The 16,001-nt window shown below is 37.0% G+C and overlaps 1 protein-coding gene across 1 annotated transcript in view; it reads left to right on the top strand.

The window, feature by feature from the left end:
* Window positions 1-15,678, top strand: part of DIAPH2 (diaphanous related formin 2) — a 1,048,054-nt gene extending 1,032,376 nt beyond the window's left edge. Inside the window, exon 28 of the mRNA XM_025277003.3 lies at window positions 15,575-15,678. Coding sequence (XP_025132788.1) covers window positions 15,575-15,663 — 89 coding nt within the window. The 3' untranslated portion in view covers window positions 15,664-15,678. The remainder of the gene's footprint in view (window positions 1-15,574) is intronic.
* Window positions 15,679-16,001: the final 323 nt, after the last annotated feature.

Below are 16,001 nucleotides of genomic sequence, written 5' to 3'. Positions count from 1 at the left end.
CTGATCCTGTGAAATCACTGTTAATCTATTATTTTTGATCTACAAAAATGGTAATATTGTACAGTCCAAACTAATACTCATGAACTAAAAAGAAATCTCATTACTGGAATGTGAGATTTTGAAGGCAGGCATGGCAGCTCTTCTCCACGCCTCAGGTCCTGCATACAGTTGGTGCTCAGAAGTATTTATGGAATGAATGATATCTACTTATTAAGATGTCTCAAATTAAAGTAAGACCTTTCACTTAAGGAGATGTTGGTGAAATGAATTTAAGTAAGGGTGTTTGACAATTTTTGACCCTTTTGATGGCCTCTTTATTGAAAAGATATTTTGTAAAAGATTTTACAAAAAATATCAACAAAATATGCACTTATCACTTCTAGGTAATATAATGAAGACTCTCCTGGAGAAAGTAAAGAGATATTCCCTGTTGAGCAAATTGCATTTTTCCACCAAATAACCCAACTCTGTGTAAACTAGAGACAAGGAAGCCCACATACCAGCCCAAATTCCTTTCCTGTCCCTTGGACAGAAGTTCACATTGTCAGAGACTTCTGAAACTTTTAGCAGCTACTGAAGCCAAGGTATCGTGACTGGTATTTCTACCTTAAAAGAAGCCATCTACTAAGTAGCAGTACTTCTATGAAGAATACAAGCCCTTTGTAAACCTAATAGAGACCTGGTTGAATGTGCCCTCATAAGTATTACCTAAAATTTTACAAAACACAAGACACATGGTTTTATTTGGGAGGAAGGGGAGGAAATAGTGGACTTTGTGAGAAGACCACATAGCTTTACAAACAAATATATACACATACCAAATTATGCTTTTTGGCACATTGGAGGAAGTGATGTTTGCAAGGAGAAACAGTATTTGCTCCTAGAATAAATGACCTGATTCATTAAAAAAAAAAAACATCCAAAACGACAGTATTTTTAAATTTTGTTTCTTCACTGACAAAATGATGAAGAGTATTCTCCCTAGTACTACATTACAGATGGGGGTGTTGTATTTAGAGGAAGTTAACTAAAAAGACTGATTTCATAAACCACAAGAGATACCATACTTTTATTTTAATTGGCATGAACTTTGCATTCAGCGAAATGCACAAATCTTAAGTGGACAAGTCAATGATTCTTGATAAATTTATACGTTCCTGTAACTACCACTACAATCAAGAGAGAGAACATTTCCATCATCTCAAAATGTGCTCTTGTGCCTCCTTCTAGTCATATTTCTATCCCACTTTGAAAATTGTTGTTTTGATATTTGGCAAAACTAATACAGTTATGTAAAGTTTAAAAATAAAATAAAATTTAAAAAAAAATTAAAAAAAAAAAGAAAATTGTTGTTTTGATTTCTATCACTATAGATTAGTTTTGTCAGTTCTGGAACTTCATAAAGTGAATCCTATAGCATGTATTCTTTTGTGTCTGGCTTCTTTTGGTCAACACAATGTGAGATTCACTAAATTGTTCTATGCATTATTCTTTTTTTTATTGCTGAGCAGTATTCCATTGTATAGCTATACCACAATTTGTTCATTCATTCACCAATGGATAGACTTTGGGTTAATTCCATATTTGGCTGTTATGAATATTGTTTTCTTGGTGATTTCTCCGAGAATTACAGTGAACAATTTATAACAATCTAGTTAGGATTACTATGAACTTGATTTTAATAAGATTTAAAAACTTTACTCCTTCATAACTCTGTTTTCCCCTTTATTATTGTTACAAGTTACATTTTTTAACTTCTGAGCCCATCAGTATAGATTTATAAAGACTATTTTAGATAGTTGTCTCTTAAATAAGAAAAAAGAGGGATAAAAAATTATTAATACAGACTTTTATATTAACCTGTGTAGTTAGAAAATCAATTCTGAATATTCATTGGAAGGACTAGTGCTGAAGCTGAAGCTCCAATATTTTGGCCACCTGATTCAAAGAGCTGACTCATTGGAAAAGTGGGAAAGACTGAGGGCAAGAAGAGAAGGGGAAGACAGAGGATGAGATGGTTGGATGGTATCACTGATTCAATGGACATGAGTTTGAGCAAACTCAAGGAGACAGTGAAGGACAGGGAAGCCTGGCATGCTGCAGTTCATGGATTTACAAAGAGTCAGACATGACTTAGTGACTGAACAACAAGTTAGCTTTACCAGTGTTCTTTATTCCTTCATGTAGATTCAAGTTATTCTCTAGTGTCTTTTTATTTTAGATTGAATAACTCCCTTTAGTGTTTCTTTGAGGGCATGTCTACTAGCAACAAACTCTCTTGTTTTTTCTGGTTTATCTTTACAAAATAGTTTTACTGGATGAGAATGCTTGTTGACAATTGTGTTTTTTCTTTAAGCACTTTGAATATGTCATCCCACTGTTTCTGGCCTTCATAGTGTCTGATGAGAATTCAGCTGTTAATCATTCAGGGACCCTTGTACATAGTGAAGGTTTTTTTTTTTCTCCTCTTGCTGCTTTCAAAATTCTCTTCGGCTTTGTCTTTTGACAGTTTTATTATAATGTATTTTACTGAAGATTTCATTAAATTTATCCTACTTGGAGTTCACTGACTTTTTTGGATGTGTAGATTAATGCTTTTCATCAAATTGGGACGTTTTCAGCCATTATTTCTTCAAATATTCTTTCTGCTCCTTTCTTTCTCTCCTTCTGGACCTCCCATTATGCATATATTCATATGTTGATATGATTGGTGTTGTCCTACAGTTGTCTTAGACTCTTTTACTTCATTGTTCTTCATTTTTTTTCTTTTGGTTCCTCAGACTAGATTACCTCAGTTGAACTCATATGTCAGGTTATATCTGCTAGTGAGTGCCTCTAGTGAATTTTTCATTTCAGTTATTGTACTATTTAATCCCAGAATTTCTATCTTTTTCCTCTTTATAATTTCTACCTTTTGACTGAGATTTTCTATTTCCTGAGATATTGTTCCCACAGTTTGATTTTTTGTATGTGGTTTCCTTTAGCTCTATAAACATATTTAAAATATGTGTGTAGAAACTCCTGTATTTCTGCTTCCTCAAGGACACTTTCTACTGATTGTCTTTTGCCCTATATTTTACCTATACTTTCTTGTTTCTCTGCATGCCTTATGATTTTTTATTGTTAAAAGTGGACATTTTGAAAATTGCAATGTGGCAACTCTGGAAATTAGATTCTCCCCTCCCTAGGGATTGTTAATGCTGCATGTTGTAGCAGTAGTTGCTTGTTTGTCAGAGACTTTCCTGAGCTAATTTTGTGAAGTATATATTCTTTGCTGTACATAGCCATTGAAGTCTCTGTTTCAGGTTAGTGGTCAACCAGTGATTATACAGAAACTTCTTTAAAGCCTGGAACTAAGAAAAATCTCCTGGTCTTTGCAAATGGGCGCTGTGTGTATATATATTTCTGGATATGCCCTCAACACTCAGCCAGGCAGTTTATAGCACTGCCTTATCTTTCACTTCCTGTTTGTACAGAGCTTGAAAGTCAGAGAGAGGTGAGAGCTGAGGGCTTTCTCAGGTCCTTTATGATCATATGCACAGTCCTTTGTGGATTCCTTTCTCACTTTAGTTTTGTCAGCTTTTGCTGATGAAATATTATTAGCTACAAAAACAAATTTAGTTGTCATCTTTCTTATACAGTAACCCTTTCATAGTATAAAATTTGCCTCTTTATCTCATTATATTCCTTACTCTAATAATAACATAGACATGCAAGCTTTCTTATGTTTATTGTTCATACCATATAACTTTTCTTATACTTTTATTTTCAACCTGTGTCATAATATCAAAACAATACCTATTGGCATAAGCAAGGTCACTTAAAAAAAGTGTAAATTTTTGCTTCTCAGTTGAAGAGATTAGTCTACTTACATGTAAAATAGCGTATTGATGTGGTTAGGTTTAAGTCTACTACTTTGCTTTTCAATTTGTGTTCTACTGGTCGTATTTGAGTTTTTGTTTCTCTGTTCCTCCTTTCCTATCTTCTTCTGGGTTAATTAATTTTTTTAAGCTTTCCATGTAACTTCTTGTTACAGCTTTTTAACTGACTTTTTGTATTATTTTTAGTGCGTGCTTTAGGAATTATAACATATATCCTTACTATTTCACAGTTTACATAGAGTTAATAATATAAAAAGATTATTTTCAAGATGTTCTATGTACCTTGTTTTGGGACCATGTGATTATGAAGAGCCTTGGGCTTGTTGTTTTATGTATTTATACTTCTTGGGGGTTCACTAAGCTTCTTAAGCTTTTTGATTAGTATGATGCATTAATGCTTTTTGCCAGATTTGGAATATTTTCAGGATTATGTCTTCAAATGATTTTTTACTCCATTCTCTCTCTCCTCTCCTCTGGGAATCCAAATACATGCATGTTATATGCTGCAGTCTTATTTGCTTGAGGTATTAGATCAGGAATAAGCAAACTGTTGCCTCCTGGACAAATCTGGCCTGTTTTCTCAGGGCTCTCTACCTACAAATGGGAACTAAGAATGGTTTTTACATTTGTAAAAGTTTATATAAAATAAAAAGGAAAACAAAGAAGAATATGCAATAGAGGGAGTATTGTCAAGTCTTATTTATTTACTATCTGGCCCTTTACACAAAAACAGTCCTGTCTCTTGTGTTAAGGAATGGAGTTTGTGGTTGTTAGAGTGATCAGAATTTGAGGGGGGAAGTCCTGGAAAGGAGGAAACCATACATGGATGGAGCTTGCAAATCTGCTTATCAATTCCCCTCTATCTCTATGATGCTCAGGCTGGGAATTGGTCTCAGAGGAAAAGATGTATGAAGGTGGTCCTCAAACACTGTGATTTCCTTTCTTCAAAGGTCAAAGAACCCTACAATTTCTGAAGGCTTTGTTTACTCTTCTGTTCTTTCAAATAGCAGTTATTTTTATGTTTTTTTAAATCAGAATTTATGAGTGTTATCTGTGGGAATTTTAGTTGATATAAGTCACTCTTCCATCACTAGAACTTGCCAGACTCATTTTAATAGAATATGAATTATAATACAATGATGATCAAAAGGGAAAATTGATGGACATTAATACTCAGTTTATTTACCTAGGTGTTTTATTATAGAGTTTTGGGCTCCTTGTCACCTTACCAAAAGGAGCATCTTCTAATTTGCACAAAGATTTATGTAAGAAAATGATTAAATTCATCAGGATAAGACTATGCCTGAAATATTCATATTTAATAATTCTACCTCCAAGTCGTAGAATCAGAAAGTTGTAATGGACCTTAGAGGATACACCCAATATAGAAATCTCCCTCACAATGTCCCAGATTGGGACTGTTTAAACTCCAAGAAAAAGCATTATATTTTTCATATTTTCTAGAATATATCAATGCCTTTTGATTTCAAATACTTCTTTCATCCACATCATGAGGTGGCTTATGTAATTTATGCTCAAGATTTGATAACTGCTGTCTTATGTATCAAAGTCAGTCTTTTCCCACCTCTGTTGCAATTGGGTTAATTCTCATCCATGGATTATCATTCAGTTCAGTCACTCGGTCATGTCCAACTCTTTGCGGCCCCATGTACTGCAGCATGCCAGGATTCCTTGTCCATTACCAACTTCCGGAGCTTACTCAAACTCATGTCCATCAAGTCAGTGATGCCATCCAACCATCTCATCCTGTGTCGTCCCCTTATCCTCCTGCCTTCAATCTTTCCCAGCATCAGGGTCTTTTCCAATGAGTCAGTTTTTTGCATCAGGTGCCCAAAGTATTGATTATGTAGTATGGATTATGGAGTCAGCTTTAAAAATGTGAATTGCATCTAGAAATTTATGGACATGTTTGAAGGTTGTTCTAAGTTCTTAGTTAAATCCCTTCAGTTAATCTTTAGACTGAGGAAACAACTCACACTGGATAACCAGGGAAGGCAACTATTTTTCAGATGTAACTTTCTCCAGTTTAATAGCCAGCTGAAGCACTTGTGACATGTAGGAAGCCAGATAATGTTGTTGCTTCATCGCTAAGTCATGTCTGACTCTTTTGTGACCCCATAGACTATAGCTCACTAGGCCCCTCTGTCCATGGGATTTGCCTGGCAAGAATACTGGAGTGGGTTGTCATTTCTGGGAAGCCAGAGATATGCACTTATAAAAACATTCTACAATAAACATACCAATTAAGGTGTGGCAAACACACTCTTCACAGATGCTTGCAAGATAGCTCTGATCTTCCTTTTCAATCAACTAAGTTTTTAATACAAAAGAGATTCAAATTAAAATAAATATTTCCAACATGAATTGATCTTTTCAATGGAAATCTTTTGAGCACTTGACAAGATGCTGGCTATGAACTTTATGTATCTTGCGTTTCTATCTACCTATTGCTACCCATATAATTTAATAGGGGGAAATTGCCATCAAGTAATAATGTGTGGTCATAATTTCATGTACAGCTTCATGCTGTTGCTCTGGTATTATAATTTTACAGACAAAAACTACATCTTAATATTTGTTCTCTAATTTCACTGCAAGATATAAGGAAGTCATTAGTCATACAAAGATTTACAACTTGAAAATATAGTTTCCAGCTAAGGCAATTTATCACCCACAAGAAATCTGGGGAAGAATGCAAGCTATTTTCGTCTGTGTTAATTACCATGCTATCTTACTTTCATTTTCCATTTATGTACTTGAAAGATTTGCTTGCCCACAATCTCACTCTATTTTCTGTATCTACAAATGAAATATCTCTGGGATATTCAGGCCCTATATTCCTCAAGTGAGAAAAGATAAGAGAGTCTTTGGTTAAAAATAAAACACCTAACCCATATTTTGGGGGTGGGGGAGATAGAATTCAATCATAGATCTTAGATGTAAAGCATCCTAAATGTACTATTCTAGGTTGCACACCAGGGAAACTTTTATGCTTCTTAAGTTTCTCTTCTTTCCAAAGGGGTGTGTGTGTGTGTGTGTGTGAGAGAGAGAGAGAGAGAGAGAGAGAGACAAAGACAGAGAGACAGAGAGAGAACACTAGCAAGAGAGGTTTTTGTGTCCTGCTAAAGAGTCGGACACAACTTAGCAACTAAACAACAAAATACCATATTTTAGGTATGAATGTTAAAATGATAAACATCTCTTATAAATTATATTTCTAATGTGAGAGGAAATCATGTTTACTTGAACTTATTGCCAGTAAGAAAGTGTGTGTATGTGCATGTAAGTGTGTGTGTCAGGGACAGATCAAATGGGTATTTGAACCATTTCTTATATCTGCACTGTATGAAAAAGCATCATGTGATGCTTTGCAAATGAAAGAGAAAATAAACACCCCTATTCTTCAATAATCAAAACCCTCCTCATAGTACTACTTCAACAAACATTTGTTTGCATGTAAAGGTGGGAAGTAGGGGAAGGGAACAGATTCCAGATCCTAAAGTGAAATGAAGTGAAAGTCTCTCAGTCATGTTTGATTCTTTTTGACCCCATGGACTGTCCATGGAATTCTCCAGGCCAAAATACTGGAGTGTGTAGCCTTTCCCTTCTCCAGGGGATCTTCCCAACCCAGGGATTGAACCTAGGTCTCCCACATTGCAGGTGGATTCTTTACCAGCTGAGCCACAAGGGAAGACCAAGGACACTGGAGTGGGTAGCCTATCTCTTCTCTAGGGGATCTTCCTGACCCAGGAATCAAACCGGGGTCTCCTGCATTGCAGGTGGATTATTTACCAACTGAGCTATCAGGGAAGCCCCAGATCCCAAAGGCCACCACCAAAAGCAATAACATTATTTTCAGTCAGTTCAGTCGCTCAGTTATGTCCGACTTTTTGCGACCCCATGGACTGCAGCACACCAGGCTTCCCTGTCCATCACCAACTCCCAGAGCTTGTTCAAACTCATGTCTATTGAATCAGTGATGCTATCCAACCATCTCATTTTCTGTTGGATGGCATTATTGGATGGAAAAATTATTTTAACAACTACCAAAATACTGCATCTTCTAAAAGTTTTTCTTAATGCTCATTTTCACATTGACTTCGTTCCATTGTTAGAACCTTATACAATCATTCTCACCATTTGCTTTGTGAATGAAGTTCATGAAGCAGCAATGAAGACACTCTTCTTGGGGTTCAGTGGAACTATTGATCCCAACTATTATAATATTGGAGATTGTTTCTAGTCGCACATACAACCCTCCTCTGACACACATACATACTCAAGGAATTAGAAAGAGAAGGATGATGTGTGAGAATGGTGTCATTTACTACCAAGCTTCCCTAACTTTATAGAAACAGCTACTTCCTAGGCAGCTCATGTAAGATTTGGGGCTCAGAGATCAACCAAGCTGGCTAATTATTGGTTGCTTATGTACTGATTCAAAGTTCTACTAATTCTAAAAGGAATATGCAGAGAATTGCCAAGTAACATCAAAACTTCGTTAAATGCATTATTAATGGTGACTAAACCTTCTATGCTTGTAAGAATGCTCCCCAAATATTAGTCACTGTTGACTGAGAAAAAATGCACAACCTAAAATTTGAGAATTGTGTTTTATCTGGCAAATTTTCTGAGGACTTAAGCCTTGGAGACAGCCTCTCAAACAGCTCCCATTTCTATGTATGGGAAGATACAAGAGTCTGCACTCACTGAAATTAACCTTTTCATATGCACTTTATCTAGGGCCAGTCCCTGCTTTTCTCTATTCTGAATCCCCTCTGGGTACACAGTTAGGGGTGACTATAGACAATAGAATGGGAAAGACTGGAGATGTTTTCAAGAAAATCAGAGATACCAAGGGAACATTTCATGCAAAGATGGGCACAAAAAAGGAGAGAAATGGTATGGACCTAGCAGAAGCATATTAAGAAGAGGTGGCAGGAATACACAGAAGAACTATACAAAAAAAGATCTTCATGACCCAGATAACCACAGTGGTATGATCACTCACCTAGAGCCAGGCATCCTGGAATGTGAAGTCAAGTGGGCCTTAGGAAACATCACTACGAACAAAGCTAGTGGAAGTGATAGAATTCCAGTTGAGCTCTTTTAAATTCTAAAAGATGATGCTGTGAAACTGCTGCACTCAATAGGCCAGCAAATTTGGAAAACTCAGCAGTGGCCACAGGACTGGAAAAGATCAGTTTTCATTCCAATCCCAATGACAGGCAATGCCAAAGAATGTTCAAACTACCGCACAATTGCACTCATCTCACACGCTAGCAAGGTAATGCTTAAAATACTCCAAGCCAGGCTTCAACAGTACGTGAACTGTGAACTTCCTGATGTTAAATGGATTTAGCAAAGGCAGAGGAACCAAAGATCAAATTGCCAACATCCACTGGATCATCAAAAAAGTAGGAGAGTTCCAGAAAAACATCTTCTTCTGCTTTTTGACTGTGCCAAAGCCTTTTACTATGTGGATCACAACAAACTGTGGAAAATTCTTAAAGAGATGGGAATACCAGACCACCTGACCTGCCTCTTGAGAAACCTGTATGCAGGTCAAGAAGCAACAGTTAGAACTTGACATGGAATAACAGACTGGTTACAAATCGGGAAAGGAGTACGTCAAGGCTGTATATTGTCACCCTGCTTATTTAACTTATATGCAGAGTACATCATGCAAAATGCCAGGCTGGATGAAGCACAAGCTGGAATCAAGATTGTCAGGAGAAATAGCAATAACTTCAGATACGCAGATGACACTACCCTTATGGGAGAAATTTGAAGAACTAAAGAGCCTATTCATGAAAGTGAAAGGAGAGTGAAAAAGTTGTTTTAAAACTTAACATTCAGAAAACGAAGATCATGGCATCCAGTCCCATCACTTTATGGCAAATAGGTGGGGAAACAGTGGAAACAGTGACAGACTTTATTTTTTGGGGTTCTGAAATCACTGCAGATGGTGACTGCAGCCATGAAATTAAAAGTCACTTGCTCCTTGGAAGGAAAGTTCTGACTAACTTAGACAGCATATTAAAAAGCAGAGACATTACTTTGCCAACAAAGGTTCATCTAGTCAAAGCTATGGTTTTTCCAGTAGTCATGTATGGATGTGAGAATTGGACTATAAAGAAAGCTGAGTGCCAAAAAATTGATGCTTTTGAACTGTGGTGTTGTAGAAGCCCCTTGAGAGTCCCTTGGACTGCAAGGAGATCCAACCAGTCCATCCTAAAGGAAATCAGTTCTGAATATTCATTGGAAGGACTGATGCTGAAGCTGAAACTCAAATATTTTGTTCACCTGATAAGAAAAGCTGACTCATTGGAAAGGTACCTGAGGCTGGGAAAGATTGAAGGCAGGAGGAGAAGGGGACAATAGAGGATGAGATGGTTGGATGGCATTACCGACTCAATGGGCATGAGTTTGAGTAAACTCCGGTAGTTGGTGATGTACAGGCAGGCCTGGCGTGCTGCAGTCCATGGAATCACAAATAGTTGGACGGGACTGAGCGTCTGAACTGAACTGATAATGGCTGAGTTCTTCATGGCCATAGCATTCTTTGTTTACAGATCTGACAGGTGACATTCTTCATCCACAGTGCCTCCTCTTGGTCATGGATTTGCTTAATGTTTATGAGGCGTTTTTTACATTCTTCATCCACATCACCCAGAAAATCACCAGTTGTTGAACATTATCCACATGTTCTAGTCTCTACACACCATGTTGAGCATAAGCTGAACACTCTAGTCTGCCTAAGGAAAGCCTACCCTTTTCCCCATCCATGTGCATACATAAGAACCAGGTCATACATGGCAGGAAATAAGAGAGACTAGACATCTATTTACTTCTTGGTTGAAAAGGAGAAGGGTTTCCTTTGCTTGAGGTCTAAAATATTTAGCTAGGATGAAGGCCTACTTAATAAAAAAGAATGTTGATTTATGCCATTTTAATGATAGTCTTCAGCTTAATAGCCTTCTGATATGAGCCATTCACAGATTGGTTGGCGTTTAAAATTGATGAAGATGAACAGTAAATAGACCTTAATATTATTTCTTCCAGGGTGTGGATAAAACTAAGTGTTTTGGGGACATAATATGCAAGCAATTTAGTGGATCTCACAGCATTATTAACATAAAAAGCCTTCAGTGACTGATTTCTCACTCAAATATACGCTGCATTTCACCACAGGCACTGAGAAATCTGCTATGTTTTACAGACCAGGCAGACATCAGAACAGCAGCAATAAGATTTTTTTTTTTTCCTATTTGGGTTGTCTTTGTGTGTCTCTCAACTGTCATAAGAATTTATGAAGGCAATGGCATTCCACTCCAGTACTCTTGCCTGGAAAATCACATGGACGGAGGAGCCTGTTAGGCTGCAATCCATGGGGTCAGTCGCTAAGAGTCGGACACGACTGAGCGACTTCACTTTCACTTTCATGCATTGGAGAAGGAAATGGCAACCCACTCCAGTGTTATTGCCTGGAGAATCCCAGGGATGGAGCAGCCTGGTGGGCTGCCGTCTATGGGGTCACACAGAGTCGGACACGACTGAGGTGACTTAGCAGCAATAGCATCTGTTTTCATTATCTATAGATTTCTTTTTTGGCCTTCTCACCCAAAATAGTTAATAAAATGATTTTTACAGTTCAATAATGCTAAATAATTTTTGTTTAAAAAAAGTGAACAGTCACCAGGTGTAAAAAGAAACTCTCCCATTTTTAAAGGATTTAGTGAATGTTTTTAAGATACCTAAGTAATTTAATTTACATAGCTTTCATCCAGGTATCCAATGTTAGAATTCATCCTAAGAAAATAACCATGGTTGTATACAAAATACATCCAACAAAGTGCTCATCTCAGTGTTATTTTCAATGTCACAAGGTTTAAAAGAAGCTGAATGCATTGATATTAAATAAAGGTATGAACACCTGAGAGAATACTATTGCATGCATAAACATATACACACACTTATATGAGTTCACAAGGGTTCCCTTAAGTGGAAGAATTTTGAGTGATTTGTTTTATTTAAAAATTTCCCTCAAATAACAATGATTATGGTTTACTTAGCCCAAAGGGACTTCCCTGGTCGCTCAGATGGTAAAGAATTCTCCTGCAATCCAGAAGACCTGGGTTCGATTCTTGGGGTGGGAAGATCCCCTGGAGAAGGGAATGGCTACCCACTCCAGTATTCTTGCCTGGAGAATTCCATGGACAGAGGAGCTTGGTGGGCTACAGTCGATGGGGTTGCAAAGAATCGGATATGACTGAGCAACTAACACTTCTTAGCTCAAAAATATACAGACCAACAATTTGGGCTGTTTTCATATGGGGACTTCTGCAGATCTGGGTCAGGCTCAGCAAATCTTTACTGTGGCCCATGCATGTGTCTGTAATTGGCTGATGGATTGGTTGGTGACTGGCTAGCTGTCTGGTGGCTGATTCACTATCTGCTGATATGTGGTTTGTATCCTTCAGTAAACTAACTTAAGCTCATTCACATCCTGGTAATGTTCCAGGCTTAGAAAATCCACAAGTACCAATGCACAAGTGCTTTTCAAGCTACTGCTGCTGTTGTTTTTTTTCTTTAAATATTTTAATTTGTGATTTAAAAAACTTTAAATGTATGATATTAACTATTTTTATGCATACAGTTCATTAGTATCAACTAAATTCACAGATCTCTAGAACTTTACCATTCTGCAAAATTAAACCTCTATATCCATTGAACAGCAACTCCCCATTTTCCATTCCTCCCAGCCCCTGGTAATCATCTTTTTTTGTTTCCATGAGTTTGACTACTTTATATATCTCATGTAAGTGAAGTCATACAGTATTTGTCCTTTTGTTAGTGAATTATCAATATTTCACTTAGTATAATGTTCTCAGTTTCATCCATGTTGTAGTATGGGACAGGATTTCCTTTTTTAAAGCCAATATTTGTGTGTATATACCATATTTTCTTTATTTGTTCATACATTGATAAACATTTAGGTTGCTTCTGCCTCTTGACTATTGTCAATAATGCTGCAATGAACATGTGTGTGCAAAAATCTCTTTGAGATCCTGCTTTCAATTCTTTTGGATACATAGCAAGAAACAGCACTGCTGCATCATACATAGCAAGAAACGACACTGCTGTATTCCATTTTTCATTTTTGAAGAAACTTCATACTATTTTTCATGGCACTGTTCCATTTCACATACCAATATCACACAAGGTTTCTAATCTCTCCACATCCTCACCAACACTTATTATTTCCTGTTTTGTTTTGTTTTACAGTGGTTATCCTAATAGAGGTGATATCTCATTACAGTTTTGATTTATATTTTCCTGATGATCAATGATGTTGAGCATCTTTGTATACTTGTTGGCCATTTCTCTACCTTCTTTGGAGAACTCTGTCATCAAAGACTTTGCTTCTGTTTTTCTCTTTGTGGTTTTCCATATATTTAATTTTTTGCAGTAAGCACTTAACTTTTATACTGAAGGTGATATTGGGGATAATAATAATCATTTTTAAAAATGTGCCAAGCAAGTTGTTGCAATAAGTAGAGCCAATCTCGACTGGCTAATTGAGGTAATCTGTGGATGGGGCAACTGTCCTTGTTTAGGGTTAAACACTTGAAGAACACTTAAAGAGGCAACTTTATTCCAAACCAAGGCCCCTCTATCTTTTGTGGCTCAATTAGCTCGGGTGACATGAAGCAGGGCAGGCAGAGGATTAAGCAAGTCAAGCTGAGCTGGCAATGCGGCCATGAAACAGTAACAGCCTGTGCCCAATACCCAAGTGGGATGCTTGGTAATCTTGCATACAAAATCTTGGTCTATATACTGCAAATGATTGCTCTTTTAGGGATTTTGATATTTAGAAGGGAACTTTATTATGTAATTAAGGTTTATGGCTTTTATCTAGGCAATTCAGAAGGGGTAACTAGCTAAATCATCAATAATTTTGTAATCTGGGTTTCAAGAAATGCTCCATAAGCATTTTAGGGCCCAACTTTGTATAAAATAAAGATAAGCAAAGAAAAGCTCATAATAAAGTTTTAACTTTAAAATTCCAGTCAAACATTTACAGCTTGAGTTAAATGATGGGTGTCAATGAGGTGGACTTCCCAAAGGTCTGGACTGGTGACAGCACTAGCAAAATTTGCTGGATGTAATTATTACCCTGAAAGGAAATAATGAGGAATGATGGCATTTGAGCCTCCTAACTGGGAATGCAAGGTTTGATTATTTTCTTGGCCAGCATGATAACAGAGTGATCTAAGCAGGTGTACACATTTATTCTGCAGAAGTAAATGCAAACTGGACATCTAAGGTAATTCTAGGGAAGAGATACTGGGTTCAATGAGCCAATCCATATATATGAATAGCTCTATTCCTGCTTCTGAACTCCTTCTTTACTGAAGTCCTAGAGAGCATGCATGTCTAAGACTCACACTATGTCTTATTATACTACAAATCTTTTCCTGTAATGTCCTGCCTCTCACCCTCAGTATCATCTAATTTTCAGTACCTCTTTCTTTGCATTATTGTTCCATTTCTGTTGTCTTTCATGTTCTAATACCTGACTGAAACTACATCTTGGGCCACTATGTTGTCTCACTGTGCACCTCCTCAGCATTTCACTGTGGTTTTCTTTTTTGCCCTGATAAGCAGCTTTTTATGATGAGCTTATTATTTTACAGCTGAAATTTTTGATTTCATTTTCCATCATTCACTGCCATTTTGACTATATCATGTCTTTGCTCTTATGTTTTAGATCAGCATCCTTGATTTGTTATTATAGTGTCCATCTACCTACAGCATTGATATTTCCCATCTCTTCTTCCTCCTGACTTATTTCCTCTGGGATAAGTCCATCTAAATATCCAGTCTTGTCTCTTGCATTCTGTACCACAATGCTCCCTGCCTCCAAAGATCAGTGTCCTATTTCCTTTCTTGAAAGATTAGCTTTCCTTTTATTTTTTACTAGCCACAGAGCCTTGCTCCACATTATTATATGGTTCACCCTCATCCTTACTCAGCCTCCCATTTCTAGTCACTGGTTATGGATTAGAGTATTCTACTAGTTTCTGACGATTTTTTAGCCTTCCTCTCCCTTCTTCAGTTTAGATAAAGCAAAATACTCTCTAAGGATATTTTCTTTTTGTTCCAAAGTAAGAATGAACAAACATTCAATAATCTCTCACTCTATAACTGTTCTCCACTTCCCCCACTCCCATCCTCCCAATTCAGGTTTCTCTTTCCCTCTGGTGAGTTCAATCTGTCATATGTTTATTCAGCACACTTTCACATTCAAAGCATTTAAGAAGCTAATTAACCCTTGAAGTACCCTTCTGGGATGTGCATCCAGGCTACAGAGGTAGTTGACATTAAGGCTGGGGGCAAAGCCCAAGAGTTTCTGTTTTCCAAATCACTGTCCCAAGTATGTTTTCTTTCACTCTGGTTCTCTACAGTTGAAGTGGATACCATCATGAATAAATTACTTAGATTTAATTTACAAGGAAGCTGCCAGAAATTGTGTGACCTTCCTGACACCCCAGATTTCTCTGATCAAACCCACGTTAATCCTCTGTGTGCTGCTTGGGAGCAGCTGGGAATCAAACCACAAAACAAGACTAATGCATATCATATGTTTTTCTTTCTCTTTCATGCAGAAAGACAGAAATATCCACCCAAATCTGTCATCACAGCAAGTCACTTCCAAGAATATGGTAAGGAGATCATGTATGGGGTTGAGGAGTGAATGTATAAGTCTGGAAAGAGGTGGGAATATAAGAAAAAGAGGACTACATCAGGGCATAGTTTTGTATTGCTGTGGTCAACCATGTTATTACAAAGACACAATGGGATAGGAGAAAGAGATCCCTTATCCTCAACTCATACCAAGGTCCCTTTTTTAAAAATATACTGTTTTCAGCTATAGGGCTTATATGCTATATGAGGCCATTTGGGATTTATTATTTGGCTTTTAAGGAGAAAAATGAGTTATTGTTTGCCGAATCACTTTTATCTGGCTATTATTATGATGTGAACAAGAAGTAAGGCAGGGCTTTTGTATAATGAGGAAAAATTACTAGCAAT

The sequence above is a fragment of the Bubalus bubalis genome, chromosome X (genome assembly GCF_019923935.1).
Source record: "Bubalus bubalis isolate 160015118507 breed Murrah chromosome X, NDDB_SH_1, whole genome shotgun sequence".
Taxonomy (NCBI): domain Eukaryota; kingdom Metazoa; phylum Chordata; class Mammalia; order Artiodactyla; family Bovidae; genus Bubalus; species Bubalus bubalis.
Note: the sequence above shows the minus strand (reverse complement) of the source record. Positions and strands in the feature narration are given on the sequence as shown.